Source organism: Lolium rigidum, chromosome 1, assembly GCF_022539505.1.
Source record: "Lolium rigidum isolate FL_2022 chromosome 1, APGP_CSIRO_Lrig_0.1, whole genome shotgun sequence".
NCBI lineage: Eukaryota > Viridiplantae > Streptophyta > Magnoliopsida > Poales > Poaceae > Lolium > Lolium rigidum.
In genome coordinates, this window is record NC_061508.1 from 67682103 (window position 1) to 67699514 (window position 17412).

General features: G+C 50.8%; 1 protein-coding gene across 1 annotated transcript; it reads left to right on the forward strand.

Moving 5' to 3' along the window:
* The first annotated feature begins 4730 nt into the window (after positions 1-4730).
* On the forward strand, positions 4731-17190 carry LOC124675006 (tRNA threonylcarbamoyladenosine dehydratase-like). Its single transcript, XM_047211071.1, has 11 exons — positions 4731-4834; positions 4957-5021; positions 5232-5310; positions 5799-5946; positions 6234-6446; positions 6918-7052; positions 7171-7302; positions 7479-7694; positions 8134-8258; positions 8701-8758; positions 16765-17190. The coding sequence occupies exons 1-11, from the start codon at positions 4731-4733 to the stop codon at positions 16873-16875; spliced, it is 1386 nt and encodes a 461-aa protein (XP_047067027.1). The 3' UTR covers positions 16876-17190.
* The last annotated feature ends 222 nt before the right edge of the window (positions 17191-17412 follow it).

Below are 17412 nucleotides of genomic sequence, written 5' to 3' on the forward strand. Positions count from 1 at the left end.
CCACCTCCATCACCATCACGCTGCAACCGAAGAAGATATATATATATCGAACGATGTGTATGAACTAGCGACATATTTCCTTGTGTATTTTACATCTCTGCATTCACTCCATGCCGCCTCCTCCACATCCACCTCCATAACCAACGCGTTTCTTGTATCTCTGCATGCCGCCACCTCCACATCCACCTTAATCACCATCACGCTGCACCCGACGCTCCACCATCACGCTTCGGTTTACAGATTTGAAGATATTAATTATTTGGCAATATTATATGGATAATGCTTATATTATTTGCTAATAATAATAATAAAATGAATAAAAACATAATTATTTCATATTAAAATTCCTCATATTTTTCTAATAATAAAACATATATTATTTGTCTAATTGCGGTTTACAGATTTCAAGATATTAATTATTTGTCCATATTATATGAATAATGCATATATTATTTGATAATAATAATAAATGAATAAAAACATAATTATTTCATATTCAAATTCTTCACATTTTTTAATAATAAAGCATATATTATTTGTCCAATTACGATTTACAGATATGAAGATATTAATTATTTGGCCATATTATATGAATAATGCATATATTATTTGATAATAATAATAAAAAATGAATAAAAACATAATTATTTCATATTCAAATTCCTCACATTTTCTAGTAATAAAACATATATTATTTGTCCAATTGCGGTTTACAGATTTCAAGATATTAATTATTTGTCCATATTATATAAATAATCCATATATTATATGATAATAATAATAATAAATGAATAAAACATAATTATTTCATATTCAAATTCCTCACATTTTTCTAATAATAAAGCATATATTATTTTTCCAATTGCAGTTTACATATTTCAAGATATTAATTATTTGGCCTTATTTTATGAATAATGCATATATTATTTGATAATAATAATAAATGAATAAATACATAATTATTTCATATTCAAATTCCTCACATTTTTCTAATAATAAAGCATATTATTTATCCAATTGCGGTTTACAGATTTCAAGATATTAATTATTTGGTCACATTGTATGAATAATGCATATATTATTTGATAATAATAATAATAAATGAATAAAACATAATTATTTTATATTCAAATTCCTCACATTTTCTAATAATAAAGCATATATTATTTATCCAATTGCGATTTACAGATTGTTTTTTGTTTCAAAAAATACAGAAATGTGACACAATGGTATAAGAGTTAATAGGATTTATATGGTAGTATTTACAACAAGGTACAATCACATTCGTGGGAGCGCAACATGAAAGAACCGAGGACTTAAGCGTGCTGAGGGTGGAGTATTGTGCGGACGAGTAACCGACCGAGAAGTGATGACCAAGTCTACAATTTAACTACAGATTAAATGTAATTAGTATTAAAAATAGTCCAAGTGAGAGAGTAACAAGTCAAACAAAAATAAAAATGAAAAAATAAATTAGAAAAATGAAAAACATAATTATTGAAAATAATAGTTAGTCCCTGTTGGGATTACAAGCCGGGACTAAAGGTTCTCCAGCCCAAATCCTGTATCGTTGCCACGTGGAGGGCTATTTATCCCGCCTGATAACTGGACCGGGACTAAAGGCGAAGCCTCCTTTAGTCCCGCATGTATAGTTCCGGTTGGCCAACCGGGACTAGAGCCCGTTACGGGCCGGGATTGAATGCCATGTCTCCACTTGTGAGATTAAAGGTCAACCGGCTTGGGGAAGCTGGATTGAGGTACCAGCATAGCCATGTCGGCATAAGAGAAACTAGCATAGATGAAGCCAGAAATGTCAAGATGGACCAGATTAAGAAAAGCTAGTCGAAGGACGAAAAACCGACATACTTAGGCAGGAACCGGCTTAGGGGTCCAGCATATGGCCAACGGCATGTGCCTTCCCCCAAAGTCCACGCGCTCAGGTTAACTGAATTTGTTCCTCATCCTGTTGTACTTTGACTTCTCAACTTTTGAGTTTTTTAGTGTACGTTCATGTTTCTACAATATAAGGTAGATGTAAAAAATAAGTATAAGTAAAAATACATCATAAGATAAACCATGATATGGTATGATAGAAGAACAGTCATACCATGATATTATATCACCATGATATGATATGTTGGGTAATATGATTGGTAAAATTGATTGGAAATGAGGATACCTGCAAATACATTCTACAAAAAGTAAAAATTACATTCTATATTGTCATATACATTTTGAATGTGTTGGATATAAAAATACATCATAAGCATCAGAAGATATATATAGTTATTAATTTTTACATCCTACAGTTAAAATCAAAGCAATATATCAAAAAATATACGTCCAAACACAATAGGGAAATACTAACTCCATACGCAACAAGTATTTATAGACATTTTTTTACATTACTGCCATATAACAAATGCAGAGAATGTACTATTAATCCCAAACCAAAAATGCATCCTACAACACATGTGCATTGACATGAACTACATACAGAATGTATATATTAACAATTTTATACATCCCTGTGACTGCCATCATACTACATGTTATGGTTTCAAAAGAATACATCATATGGTACAAATGTTACATGCCATGTAGATAATTTGCAATAATTACTACACCATGTAGAAAATTGATGATCCAAAAATCATCAATCTATGAGATATCAACCTCAGAAAATGTCACATGACGAGTGTATGGAATCCAACAAGCATACATATACATACTGCTCATACACCCAGGATGTATAAACTATCAGAATGTAGCAAAAAAAAAACAACTAGATTCACCTCCTTTGTGCCTAAATGGAGGAAATAATGGGTAATAGAACTCCAACAGACCAAAGGCCAACCCCAAACTCAACATGGGCATGTAGAAACGCATGCCGGATCGAAGAACTCACCAGCAACCTCGTACAACGTTCGAAACTCAACAGAATCGTTGAATTGGCAGGTCCGCGATGCCAATTGACTCCTAAATGGAGGAGAACAAGGGTAATCTAAATCCAACCGAGCGAACGCCGACCCAAAATCAACATGAGCATGTTGAAACGCACGCAGAAACGAAGGACTCACCAGCAACACGATGTGGATGCTCTCCTTCGACGACTACTTCGACGATATACTCCACATACCAGTCGGATTTGCGGCCCACAGCGCAGCGCCGCGCCACCGAAGGAAAGCTCCAAGCGCGGCGCCTGAATGCCTCGATCCACTTCTTCGCACCGACCAAGCTGCTACACGGCTACTACAACCGGCCACATATGCTCCTACGCGGCTTTCGTCGGACAACTCGCCGTCGACGAGCGTGATTCAGCGGTGGAGATCGGGAGCAGATTTGACGGAGGCGAGAAGAGAGAAGGAGAGCAGTGCAAAAATGAAATGGCTAAAAGGGAAAAAAAAAGAGAAAAGAAAATTGCCTCCAGAGTTTTGGATTAGCGCCGATAAATCTGAGACAAACTATTTGGATCTGACGGACCGGACGAGGGAGCACCGTGGTAGACAAACAGTGCTCTAGCACCTAATAGAAATTGGGTTTCTTCTTCATCATTTTGTCTGCCTCCACAACACATACATCCATACGTAATTGAACTTTTTTTAACAGGAAAAGGACCCCGAAGGTTCAGTTGCTGCATTAATTAGAAGTTGTGGTTCATATGTTACAAAAAAAGCCTCCAAGAATGAGAAAAGTTCAATACATTCATTGAAATTCGCTAGTAAAAGAACCCTCCACAAGAGTATTAGAGTGCCATTGGATCCTTCTCCACCTTTGTTGAAGACGAACTCCATACACTTAGAGACGGGCATGCGTCTGCCGCAACGGAGTTGAAGGATTCCCTCCCCTTTGGCACGTCTGTCGGGAGGGAAAACATGAGGATGATGCTAGCACCAGGACAACATCAGAGTGTGGATGGTCGCCCCACGACCATTAGATTCAATAGTCGAACGGCGACGCGCCGTCGTGGAGATGTTGCCGATGATGCGCTCCCGAAGATCTCCACAGATGTGGGCAAGGCAGCCTCAGTCCCAACTCCAGCAGCAAGCAAAGAGCACCGCCGCCTTCTGCTACCATTGCCTTGATGGTCTCCAGAAGTCAACTAGACTCCCGCCATGGCTAGGTCCGAGTCGCCCCTGCTCTTATCCAAGAGGATCTTGCAAGATTCCTCTCGGAAACTCGAACTCCACCATGGAGCTTCGGCGGAGAATGACTCTGGCATGTGGCATCCACTCGGTACCGCACGAGCGCCAGCAAGAGGAATCCCCACAGCATGACACCATACGCTATAAGGGCCAGCTGCAAACCCTAGACCTACAACTAGCCTTACTACTACTCACATGGGGCTGGCCTCCTCTCCTATCCCCTCCGACCGGTGGAGCCGCTGGAGAAGAGTGGGAGAAGAGCCCGAGATGGTCGGGAGACTCTCAAAGTGGAGGGGGGAGGAGAGAGAGAAGGACGGGGTGAGAGTCTCCCTAGCATTATCATCGAACATTTTTTTGTTGAGAAAATTATACAATTGCCTTGTGTGTGTGTGTTTTTAAGCACAAACTGTATTACTCTTAGCTGCGCCCAGGCAAATAAGCCCATGAGCCGAACGCAACAGGCCAAAAGTAAACGACCAGGCTTTACTAAGCAGATCGTATCGGGCCGCCTCCAAGCATTCCTCCTCCTCCTCGGCCGCCGGAGATCGTTCGGGGTTAGGGTTCTAGGCTGCGCCCGCCGGAGACATGGAGGACAGGGCAAGGCAGCTGCTCCTCCTCGCCGCCGTCGCCGGGGCCGGCGCCGCATTCGGCGCGTTCACCACTGCAGCCATCTTCAACCTCATCTCCAGGTAACTCAGCCGAACCCTCTTCCCCTCACCAACCCAAGCCCCCAAAAGCTCGGGCCACGAGCTGCTGGGAGCATTCCCCTACCATTCGCTTCATTTTGGTTCCTGTTGCTGCCGAGTGGCAGGTCTAAGCGGAGAGAGGGCTACGTGCGCAACCTGCTGGAGTCCAATGGTGGCACTGGCAGCAGCGGTACGTGTGCTGCACGCTGGTAACATTTTGGTTAATGGTTTCCCAGTCGAATATAGTAAAAACTGCTGCGAATTCAAGGCGTCAGTCCAAGTAGCACCGGTGGTGCACCAAGTAGATGAGGGATATCTCACATCTCCTTGGAAAAATTAAAAATTATGTGCTGTGTGAACCAAGTAGTACTTTTGTCTTAAGTGTGTTCCTTTGGAGCAGGCGCTGCGGGGCCAGGAGCACGTCCGAGGGATTGCTCGGATCTTCTCTCCGATGAAGTCGTCGCTGAGCAGCTTACAAGGTTCGCATTCTTACTATCCAGTTCTAGAGGGTCTCCTTTAGTCACTTTTCTAATTCCAGATAGGACGACGATGCATTCTTACTATCCAGTTCTAGAGGGTATCCTTTAGTCACTTCTTAATTCCAGATAGAACGACGACGTATATTTGAACTTGTGCAACAACTATTGAACTCCTCATAACTGCTGCTAGAGCTACATGCCTATAGCTAATATTATTGTATATCCCAATGCTAAAATAAGCTATTTTTTCCTGATGTCAATCTATTCTACCTCGTAACTTTCCGTGTTAATATGTGAGCAGAGAGTGATATGTATTCACACGATACACAATTAGTATATCTTAGCATTCTCTGTACATTATAGATATTCTTAAGCCTTATCTTTGATCCAACTTTTTAAATGTTCAGACTACATTACACTAACCCCAACATTTGGATCATCTTTTTTATTTGTGTTTACCAACACCTGTTTACTTTTTATGTTTTCAGGAACATACAGTTTTTCGGCATTGAATCCCAGAAGAAAGTTACTGAATCTTTTGTTGTAGTCATTGGTCTTGGAGGAGTTGGCAGTCATGCTGCTTCCATGCTCCTCAGATCTGGGGTTGGCAGGTTGCTTCTAGTAGATTTTGATCAGGTAAAATTGTTACTTTGGCAACTTGGAGTTGATTTGCTCTTTTGTTAATTAATATATGATGTAAAGCTTCTAGAGTTCTAATTTGAAAAAACAGACTTTGCGCCATGCAGTATTATATAAAAAATAGACAGATGTATCATAACTTATTTTCTATGCATTATTGCATATCATGCATATACTCAGGTTTTGGGGCTGTATGAATTGGGCATGCTTACATTATGTTATGTAATAACATACTGCATCCAAAATAGGTGGACATTAACATGGAACTCGTGATATGTTGAAAGGTCTCACTGTCATCACTAAACCGGCATGCTGTGGCAACCAGAGATGATGTTGGGACCCCAAAGGCGTCATGCCTCAAGAAGCATTTCTCAATGATATATCCAGAGTGCAAAATAGAAGCAAGAGTGCAGTTGTATGATCCATCAGCCGAGGACGAAATTCTTTCTGGACAGCCAGATTTTGTTCTTGATTGCATAGATAACATTGATACTAAGGTAACAAATATATCTGAAATAATTCTCCTTCCAAACCTGATATTGATCTCTTATTAGATAATGATTTTAGCCTTTCATGCATTTCGTGTTTTTCTTAAGTATTTAGGTGTACCTTTTATTTTTCATGTTATTATGCTCTAAATGCTACTGTTCCTGTTTCTGTTCCTGTATTTAGTTTCATGAAGAAATAGCTGCGAGTACATCATATGCCATCAGTTTCATGAAGAGATGATTTAGATGCATAATCAAAATTTACTTATTAAATTCTGGAAGCAAATTAGCCAGAAAGGTGCATGCTCCTAATCTTGCTTCTGATGAATAATCAACACAAAGCCACTCTACTGGGTAGTTTAAACCTAGTGTCTTTATCAAATTATTACTTGTCTCAGTTTTGTCCATGCTAGTTAACTAATTCAATACAATGTTTTTTTTACATCACGAGACGTTTGGATATTGTTGATCTTTTAATAGGTGGCTCTCCTTGCGGCTTGCGTACGCAGAGGGTTAAGGGTACTTTCTGCAATGGGGGCTGGAGCTCGAGCTGACCCAACCCGAATTCGTGTTGCAGATTTGAGAGAATCAAGTAACGACCCCCTTTCTAGGACGGTAAATATTGTCAACTTGGTTCAAATGATAAAATTTACTCTTCTAATCTTTTAAAGCTGCTATGTGATCAATATTGGATGTGCTATAACTAAAGTGCACCAGTTCGTTTTTTCTGTAGGTACGGTATCGGTTGAAGAAGGATCATGGAATTGAAGGTGGAATACCAGTAGTTTTTTCGTTGGAGAAGCCCAAGGCAAAGTTACTTCCTTTTCAAGGTTCGAAAGAAGAGGAAACTCCATCAGATTACCAGGTCAGCTCATATTATCTATGCACCAGGCACCTTTCCTGCTACCTGGTTGAATAGTATTGTTTCTTCTCTTCTTTTCATGCATGATAATGGTTTAGTTAAATTCCTATAAATCATCTAGTTGATTATATACTAGTACTGCAGATAATAGTGACAACATGGTATGCATCATCTTGCAGATTGTTCCAGGATTCAGGGTTCGCATTATCCCAGTACTGGGAACAATCCCTGCAATATTTGGTCAAGTTATGGCCTCCTATGTGGTTACTCAGCTAGCCAATTTGGATTTTCAAACTGAACCAATTGTTAACCTGGATTTGGATCATTACCGTGTTCTTCATCATCGTCTTCTTGAGCATGAGGAGCTGATATATGGGTCAGCAGAACAAGTTTTGGTATTATTACTCCTCCTTTTCAGTTTATGAGGCATACAATTTTGTTATGTTGTTTCATATTGTGAGGTGTGCATGAACTTTTTTTTCCATGTTTGCCCTTCTGCATATAAGTAGTGCCTCATCAACTAGTATTTTCTCCATGTCAGATGTATTTAAGTATGGATAGCATCATAGCACGGTTCTCTTCTCTTTCCCTCATTTTATAAACTTAGTAATCCTTGTACACACTCAAATGCGCCTTATAATTTGCAAGGGAGGTAGTATATTTCTTGCTATGCCACTTCATAACCTGGATTTGAAGGTCCTTACGAGGGCATTATAGTGCTATTTAGATTCTGTTGATAGTTAGTAATACTTACGAAAATGTAATTTCTTGGCCTCCCCACACCGTGACATCTTGTTGTAGTTTTTTTTTAATTGTCTTTTATTTGCATGAAAGGTTGATGCGCAAGAGGTGATGTACATTGTGAAAGAATTGTGGCGTGGCCGAAGTGCTAGAGATCAAAACATGAAAGATACTGGCCGGAAAATGTGGAGATCTGTCAATGAACTAATGCTTGTTCGGTACGCCTCTCTGTTAAACTGATAAAATGCGGTTTTACATGACACATACCATGGTTTTCGTGGTAGCTATGTACTTTTGATATGTTTTATACATGTCTGACATGGTTGAGTAAAATATAATTTGGTTTGGTGTGACATAGATTTTCACTTGCTAATAACTGAAGTGGGCTATGACATACTGCAAGTCTGTGGGATGATGAGATGAAATGCCAACTTGACTTGTGTGATATGCATTCATCAACATACCATCACACGTCTTACTTCCATCTTAAGTCTTCAACATCATTTTTGTATCAAGTTCCATTGACAATCTGACCTACTGAATGAGCAACATGGCGTACTGTATACATGGTTTCACATCATCATTAATTAATGTGTTAATGTGTTTGGTGTTTTCAATCGTGTTTGTTCATGTTTTTACTGTGGTGATTTATTTTGTTAGGTGGGACAAATCGAAGCCTGCCGGCGTGGCAAATCTGATACTTCTCAAGTTCACTGAGGTAAAAATAATAAATCATACTACTTGATAGAACGTAGAACCAGACCCTGTTGACTGCCAAAACCCACCGGCGGGCAGCGGCCTTGTCAACACCGTAGAGCCGGGAAGAGCCTAGAGCTGCGGCTGGCTGAGACCCCTCCGAGCGACGGCCCGCAATGCTCTTCTGGTCACACGCGGCGATGCGGAGTGCAAGGGCGTGCCACCCGACCTATACCCGGTCGTGAAGGTGACGAGGATGCCTCGCTTAGTTTCTCCGCAGGGCATACATGTAAACGTTAAATACGAGCCTCGATCGGCTCTCGGGTTATCTCGTGAATCGGCTCAAAGAGCCGATCCACCCATGATTCGTACGGGATGCACGAATACTTGGTGGTCCTCGCTTGATCAAGATAGAGCTAATGAGATCTACGACGATTTAGGGTTTTCACCGCATAATCGGATCATCCTACTCCGGAGTTGGGCCTCGCGGCCACGCACGGTGCTCGTAAGTCGATCCTAAACAAGGCCTAAAAACCAACATGAAGTTGATCCTCGGAACATCCTCGTTTAGGACTTGCGAACGCCACCCTACGTGCCACCGGATCCTCCCCCTTTGTAAGGCCTAACTATTGCGAGATATTAAACTAATCCTTGTAGAACAAGGAGCAATCGTAACGGATCAGATCTACTAAATAATGATCAAGCGGGTGCCGCCCCCACACTCGAGATAGGCGTGAGGGCGGCTAGATATGCAAGGGTTGCACTACGTAAGCATGCTTAAACGAAGAACAATGCTAACCCTAACACATCTAATGATAACTACGTTGCTCGCCATCAAAAGCGCTTCGATGACGAGCAACGCATGAACAACGTGGGGCTTAGTCTCGCCTAGATCGCAAGATGCGATCTAGGCGACGATGTCGCTACCCGATAGAAACCCTCGAGACGAAGGAGTTGGCGATGCACCGAGATTGGTTTGTTTTGGGGTTGAACGTGAGTTGTTGTTTATTCCATAAACCCTAAGTACATATTTATAGTCCAGACGGACTTTCTAATGAGGGCGTGCACTAAACCGTGCACGAGATAAACTCTAACTTTTAATCTAGATACAATCTACCATAATTAAAGATACACGGGCAACTTAGCCCAAATTCTCCGTGTGAGGCCGCTTCATAGATCTTCCATGTGTAATCTTTCAAGCCCATCTTGATCGCGGCCCACCTCCTGATTTAGCCAAAATCTGGTGATAACAGACCCCCACGTCGCCCTTCTCTGGCGGCTCGGGGGAAACCCTAGCGCCCCCCGCCGCCGGCCTCTCTGCCCCTCCTCCCTGCCGCCGCTGCCGCCGGCCCTTGCCGCGGTGGCGGCGGGCCCTGTTCCCAAAGGGTCGCGGGAATCCTCCGGTCGCAGCGTGCGGCGGAGCTCGGACGCCGGGGCGGCGGCCCCGGGCTGTTGGTGGTGGGGCGCTCATCGAGGCGGCCGTTTGGACGGCGCAGCGCGGCGCAGGAGGCGGTCTTGGCGGCTGGGTGCGGCGGGCAGCAGCGGCGCAGTCGTGGCGCTGCTGAAGGGGGCGGCGGGCGGAGCGGGCCATCCGGGCCCGATGTGGGCCACGAGGGGCGGCGCGGCGGGCTCTGCAGCGGAGGGTGGGCGCGACGGCAGGGTGCCGTGTCCAGGGCGCGGTGGACGGCCTCGCCATGGCGAGGTGCTGTGTATCGCGCCGGCTCGCTCTGGGCTACTAGGGGCGTGGTGCTGCTCTGGCGGCGCGCGGAGGACGGCTGGCGGTGTTGCCCAGCGCCAGGGTGGGTGTGGCGGCCGTGGTGGAGATGGGGGGTTGAGGGATGGAGGTGGTCTAGCCATGAGCACGATGCAGGATGGCGCGACAAGTTCCGGGCTAATGCCTTGTCCTCGGTTGCTGGCCGAGGCCGGCGATGGCGACGGCTTTGGGCGCCGCTCCCTTCTTGAAGGCATCGCCGAGGTGATGTTTTGTCATCCTGTCTGGGAATGCTCCGGGGAAATCCCTAGATCCGACGTGATCGGTCGATGGCGGCGCTCTTGCGTCGTCTTCCCTCTTGAGGGCATCGATTTGGAGCTGCTTAGGTCGGAGAGACCCGTGGAAGATGGTTGGTGTTGGCGGCGTGGGCTGCGTGGCAACGATGACAATGGTGAGCGGATCGGAGTTGCGGTATGCCCTTTGTCACCCCTACCATGATGGTGAAGTTGGAGCTGCGAGGCGACTTGTGGCTTATACACGCAGGAAGCCCACTAGTGGCTAGTTGTGGGCTTAGCCCAAGTAAATTAGGGTTTAGAGGAGGCCGTCCTCCTATATAAACACGTGTACCCCTTCAAGATTAAGCAGACAATATTCAGTATCATTACTGTCTCGTCTCCTGAAGGGAGACGGGGACCCTCGCGCCCGCCGCACCAACCCTAGCCGCCGCCTCCCTTCCTCCGCGACGGCCGCCGAGCTCTCCCGACCTCTCCGCCCTCACTTCCACCCTCACAACCTCCGCCCTAGACCCGGTAGAACCCTAGCCCCTACCACTTTGGTATCAGATTGCCTAGGTCTCATGGGCTCCAACAGCCCCCCCGTCGACCCCATCGCCGCCACGTCCGCCGCCGCCACCAACACCACCCCCGCCACCCCCGCCGCCATGACAGGCGCACACGCGCTGCAGGGGGCCGCCGCCGCCGCCAACGGAGACCAGGCCGCCGCCGCCCCCACGGGCCTCGACCTCCTGCCCGCTACTTTGGCGGACCTCGCCGCGCGCTCCGCGCCATCCGTTTCGAGCTCGCGGAGATCAAGGCCGGCCAGCACCCGCCGCCCCCACCGGCCGCCGTTCCGCCGCCCCCACCTCCCGCCTCCGTCGCCAGCAACGGCCGGCCCGCGTGGTGGCCGCCATCGCCCTCGCCAATTCCCACATGGATCGACGCGTCGCCCGTCTACACTCAGACTGCGGCGCGGACGACGGCTCGGGCAGCCCGCCCACCCCTTTGGCGGTCCCGGCGGGTTTGCGGCCCCTTCGCCGCGAGCACGTGCCACCGGGAGGGCGCCCCCGAGGTCCCGCCTCGGCACGCAGCCTCGCCCCGCTTCACCAAGCCGGAGTTCGCCACCTACGACGGCCGCCACCGATCCCCGAACCGGTTGAACCAAGGTGGCAGCTGTTTCGGGGCGCGGACGCTCGCGTCGACCGCACGTGGATCGCCTCCTATCACCGCTCCTATCACCTACGGGGCGCCGCGCAGACTTGGTACTACGCCCTCGAGCAGGACGAGGGTGGGATGTCGCCCTGGGAGCGTTTCCGCGACCTGTGCCTCCAGCGGTTTGGGCCGACCCTCCGCGGCCGCCCGCCGCCGAGCCGGGACGCCTCGCCTCACCACCACGGTCCGAGACTTCGCCGACCGCTCGGGCGCTCGCGTGCCATGCCCCGGCGTCTCGGCGCGGCGCCGCGCCGATCTCTTCGTCGGCGGCCTCCCCGACTACATCCGCGTCGACGTCGAGATGCGCGAGCCGGCGGACCTGCAGCACGGCCATGTACTACGCACGAGCCTATGAGCGGCGCGCCCTCGCCATGCGGCAGGTCCACGCGCAACGTGGCGGGCGCCGTCCCGCGCCCCGACCCGCCCCGACGCCCACCGCCCCGCCGCGCCCGCGCCGGCCGGCCGCGCCCGCGAGCCCTCTCGCGGCCGACTCGCCCCTTCAAGCGGCCGGACGGCCGCGGAGCGGCCTGAGCGGCTCCGCCAGGGGCTGTGCTTCAACTGCGACGAGAAGTACGCACCGGGCCACACGTGCGCCCGCCTCTTCTACCGCCGAGCTCGCGGCCGCCACCGTCACGGAGGCCGGTGTCACGACCTACGCGCCACTCGACGCGTCCGCCTTCGTCGTCTCTCTTCATGCTATGGCGGGCATCAAGACGGCCAAGACGATGCTGCTCCCGGTGAAGATCAATGGGGAGCGTCTCACTGCGCTAGTGGACACGGGCTCCACGCACAACTTCCTGTCCAACACCGCCATGCGCCGCCTCGCTCTCCAGCCGGCGGGATCGGAGAAGTACAGCGTCACCGTCGCCAACGGGGGTCGTCTTACGTGCCAGGGCGTGGCGCGACAGGTTCCCGTGCTCGTGGGCGACGAGCCGTTCTCCATCGACTGCGTCGGCATCGACTTGGGCTGCTACGACTTCATCCTCGGCCTCGACTTCCTGAGCACCTTAGGCCCCATCTTGTGGGACCTCGACGTGCTGTCCCTCATCTTCTCGGCGCGAGGGCGGCCGCCGTGTTCACCGGACCGGACGTGGGCAGCACCGGCACATCCCCGCGGCTCCACCTCGATGGCCGCCGCGCTAGACGAGGCGCATCCGCTCCCGGCCGACTCTACCGCAGGCAAGACGACGACCTCTTCGACGAGCCGCAGGGCCTCCCTCCTCGCGACCCCGTGACCACCGCATCCACCTGCCGCCAAACACGGCACCCGTAGCCGTGCGGCCGCACCGGTACCCCCAGCTGCAGAAGGACGAGCTCGGGCGCCAGGTGGCGGTCATGCTAGCACAGGGCATCATTCGGATCTCGACGTCACCGTTCTGCGCCCCCGTGCTCCTTGTGCGCAAGTCCAACGACACGTGGCGTTTCTGCATCGACTTCCGCGCCCTCAACACTGTCACGTCCAAGGACAAGTTCCCTATTCCCGTTGTGGATGAGCTCCTGGACGAGCTGCATGGCGCGCGCTTCTTCACCAAGCTCGACTTGCGCTCGGGCTATCATCAGGTGCGCATGCACCCGGACGACATCGCCAAGACGGCGTTCCGCACTCACCATGGCCACTACGAGTTTTTGGTGATGCCGTTCGGCCTCTCCAACGCACCGGCGACCTTCCGTGCCCCGATGAACGACGTGCTCAGCCCCTACTTACGCCGCTTTGTGCTTGTTTTCTTTGATGATATTTTGATCTACAGCCGCAATCTCGGGCGAGCACCGCAAGCACGTGGCCATCATCTTCAACGAGCTTCGAGCGCATCGTCTTCATCTCAAGCGCTCGAAGTGCTCGTTTGGCACGACCTCCGTCGCATACTTGGGCCACGTCATCTCCGCCGACGGTGTCGCGATGGACGCGGACAAGGTCGCCGCCGTCGCCGCCTGGCCGACGCCCTAGTCGCCGCGAGCTCTTCGCGAATTTCTAGGCCTCGCGAGATACTACCGGCGATACATCCGAGACTTCGGCCTCATCGCCGCGCCCTCACGCGCACTCGCTCGCCGCGACGCCTTCTCCCGGGACGAGGAGGCGGCCACGGCCTTCGCCGCCCTGCGGCGGGCCCTCACGACGGGTCCCGTTCTTCGGATGCCGGACTTCGATGAGCCGTTCGTGGTGGACTCGCGACGCCTCCGCATTGGCTTCGGCGCCGTACTTCACCGTGGCGAGGGTCCACTCGCCTTCTTCGGCCGCCCTTCGCCGCGCGCCACCACAAGCTTGCCGCATATGAGCGCGAGCCGATCGGGCTAGTCCGGGCGGTGCGCCACCGGCGGGCGTATCTTTGGGGCCGGACCTTCCGTGTGCGCACGGACCACTCACGCCTCGAAGTTCTTGCTCGGATCGGCGCCTCTCCACCGTCCCGCAACACCGCGTGGATCGGCAAGCTCTTCGGCTTCGACTTCACCGTCGAGTACCGCCCCGACCGCCTCAACACGGCCGCCGACGCCCGTCCCGCCGAGACGTTGACGACACCGGCGGACGCGCCCACGGTCGGTGCAGCCCTCCGCATCCACTCGGGCCATCTTTCGCCTTCATCGACGAGGTTCGCCGCGCTATCGCCACGGCCGCGGATGCGCAGCAGCCGCGCGCCGCGCCGGCCGACGGCGAGCCGGCCGCGCCATGGCGCCCGGACGAGGGACTACTCCTCCATGGACGCCGCATCTTCGTGCCGGATCATGGAGACCCGCGCCACCGATGCCTTGTCCTTGGCGCATTCTCGCAGTCACGAGGGCGTCCGGAAGACCCCCGCACCGTCTCCGCGCCGACTTTTACATTCCAGGGGATGGCGCCCGGTGCGAGACTGGGTGCGGGCGTGTGTCACATGCCAGCGGAACAAGACGGAGACGCTCCGTCCGGCGGGCTTGCTGAAGCCGCTGGACGTGCCGTCCCAGGTTTGGGGGGACATCTCCATGGACTTCATCGAGGGGCTGCCGAAGGTTGGCGGCAAGTCCGTCATCCTCACGGTGGTTGACCGCTTCTCCAAGTACGCGCACTTCATCGCCCTCGGCCATCCCTATACGGCGGCGTCCGTGGCACGCGCCTTCTTCGACGGCATCGTTCGCCTCCACGGGTTTCCGTCCTCCATCGTCGCGTGATCGTGATCCCGTGTTCACGGGTCACGTCCGGAGGGACCTCTTTGGGTTGGCGGGCGTGAAGCTCCGCATGAGCACGTCGTTTCATCCTCGGACGGACGGCCAGTCCGAGGTCGTCAACAAGATCATCGCCATGTACCTGCGCCGCATCACCGGGGATCGTCCACGAGCTTGGGTGGACCGGCCGGCGTGGGCCGAGCATCGCTACAACACGTCCTACCACTCCGCGCTGCACGCTACTTCCCTTTGACGTGGTCTACGGGAGGCCACCACCGGCGATGCTTCCCTATGCGTCTGGCACGGCCCGTACTGAGACGGCGGATGACCTGCTGCGTACCCGCGACGAGATACTGGCTGAGGCGCGCCAACGATTTCTTCGGGCTCGGCGATCGGCTAGGAGGTACTATGATGCACATCATCGCGAGGCGGAGTTTGCGGTGGGCGACCGGGTCCGGCTACGCCTTCTTCACCGGACGACCCGGTCCTTGGACCCGCGCTCCGAGCGCAAGTTGGGACCTCGTTACGCCGGTCCTTTCCATGTGCCGGAGCGCATCGGCAAGCTCGCCTACCGCCTTGAGTTGCTCGCGGGCTCGCGCCTCCACGACGTCTTCAACGTCGGCCTCCCGAAGGCCTACCGGGCGACCCTCCTTCCGCACCACCAGCTCTTCCACCTACTTCGGATGGGCGTCTCGAGCTCGCCCCGGCGAGTGTGGCTCGCGTGTTGAAGGCCCGGCAGCGCCGTGGTGTTTGGCACATCTTGGTGCATTGGACAGAGCCCGCCGCAGGACGAGGCGACTTGGGAGAAGCTTGAAGATCTCCGCCGGCCAGCTTCGAAGTTCAGCCTCGAGGACGAGCTGTTTGAGAAGGCGGGGAGAGATGTTATGGTCGGTTTGACCTATACACGCAGGAAGCCCACTAGTGGCTAGTTGTGGGCTTAGCCCAAGTAAATTAGGGGCTTAGCCCAAGTAAATTAGGGTTTAGAGGAGGCTGTCCTCCTATATAAACACGTGTACCCCTTCGAGATTAAGCAGACAATATTCAGTATCATTACTGTCTCGTCTCCTGAAGGGAGACGGGAGACCCCTGCGCCCGCCGCACCAACCCTAGCCGCCGTCTCCTTCCTCCGCGACGGCGCCCAGCCGCCGGCGCCGAGCTCTCCAGCCTCTCCGCCCTCACTTCCACCCTTACAACCTCCGCCCTAGACCCGGTAGAACCCTAGCCCCTACCATTGCGTCGGTGCAAGGCGTGCAACTTTCTCCTATGAAGGTCACGGTTGAAGTCGGAGCTGCCTCCAACGTGCTTGGGGGTCGATTGTTTGGCATAGGCTCACTTGTGCTCCGATGTCGTTTGCGGCAAGGGTCTCGGTGGCGGTCGTCTAAGGTGAAGTCGGAATCGCTGGCTCGTGGAGGAGTGACGACGATGACGCTCAATGACTTCCTCAACGATGGTCTTTCTTCTCGATGGCATGTGTGCTTTGTGTGGGTAGCCAGGTTGGCCGGGTGTTCTGTGTGTGTTGTTGGTTTTTGCCCGGTTTTCTCCTAAAAATTGAGCACTTTCTTCTTAATTAATAGATGAGGCAAAGCTTTTGCCTCCGTTTCGAAAAAAAATAAAATCATGTGTACCTTTATAAGTGACATTTGATTCGAGAGGTAAAATATCTTGATCTTACGGTTCACCTTTTGTTTCTTCCTACAGGCGGATGCGCATGAATCCACCACGCTCGATCAAGTAAAAGAGGAAGAACCTGAGTTTTACGCCATGGTTTCACGCGTTTTGAAACGGGCTGAAATGGAGTTTTCTTTATGAGCTGGTCACCGTTTTTTTTTGTTTCTACATTTGATATACTGTCGTAAGCTGGGGAAGGCAAGATTCCACTCTTGCGTGGTCGAATTTTGCGTAATGCTGGTGAGGAGCAAGTAGATGAATTTTGTTTCATCGCAGAACTGCGACTTGCTGGTAATGCTTTGATTTTGTCTGCAAGGATCTTCCTCCTGTAATCATCTCTCCCCAGGACTATTGTTTTTTTCGAGATTACCTTGTGTAAACCAAACAGAGCATCAGCTTTTCACGCATATGATATGCAACATATTCAAGTGAATTCGGAGAGATTATTTTGAGTAACTTATGGCGCATACTGATCGTCTCGATCATTCTCTTCGATGAAACGGAACAAAATGAAAAATATCTTTTGACCCTGTACACTTTTCCAAGACCAAGCAATGTGTGCTTAACTTAGTCAATGTGGTCTTTGACGTAGGTTGGTCGGTTACGTGGCCGCCACCCAATCAATATTTTTGAAAACTCCAGCACTAAAATCGTGTGACGGCGGCGATCTAGGGTTGA

Excerpts from the sequence above, each read along its gene's own strand:
- LOC124675006 (XM_047211071.1), top strand. The coding sequence starts at position 4,731 with ATGGAGGACAGGGCAAGGCAGCTGCTCCTCCTCGCCGCCGTCGCCGGG. Across the intron at positions 6,447-6,917 it reads TAGATAACATTGATACTAAG|GTGGCTCTCCTTGCGGCTTG; the intron begins GTAACAAATATA and ends ATCTTTTAATAG. Across the intron at positions 7,303-7,478 it reads AAACTCCATCAGATTACCAG|ATTGTTCCAGGATTCAGGGT; the intron begins GTCAGCTCATAT and ends ATCATCTTGCAG.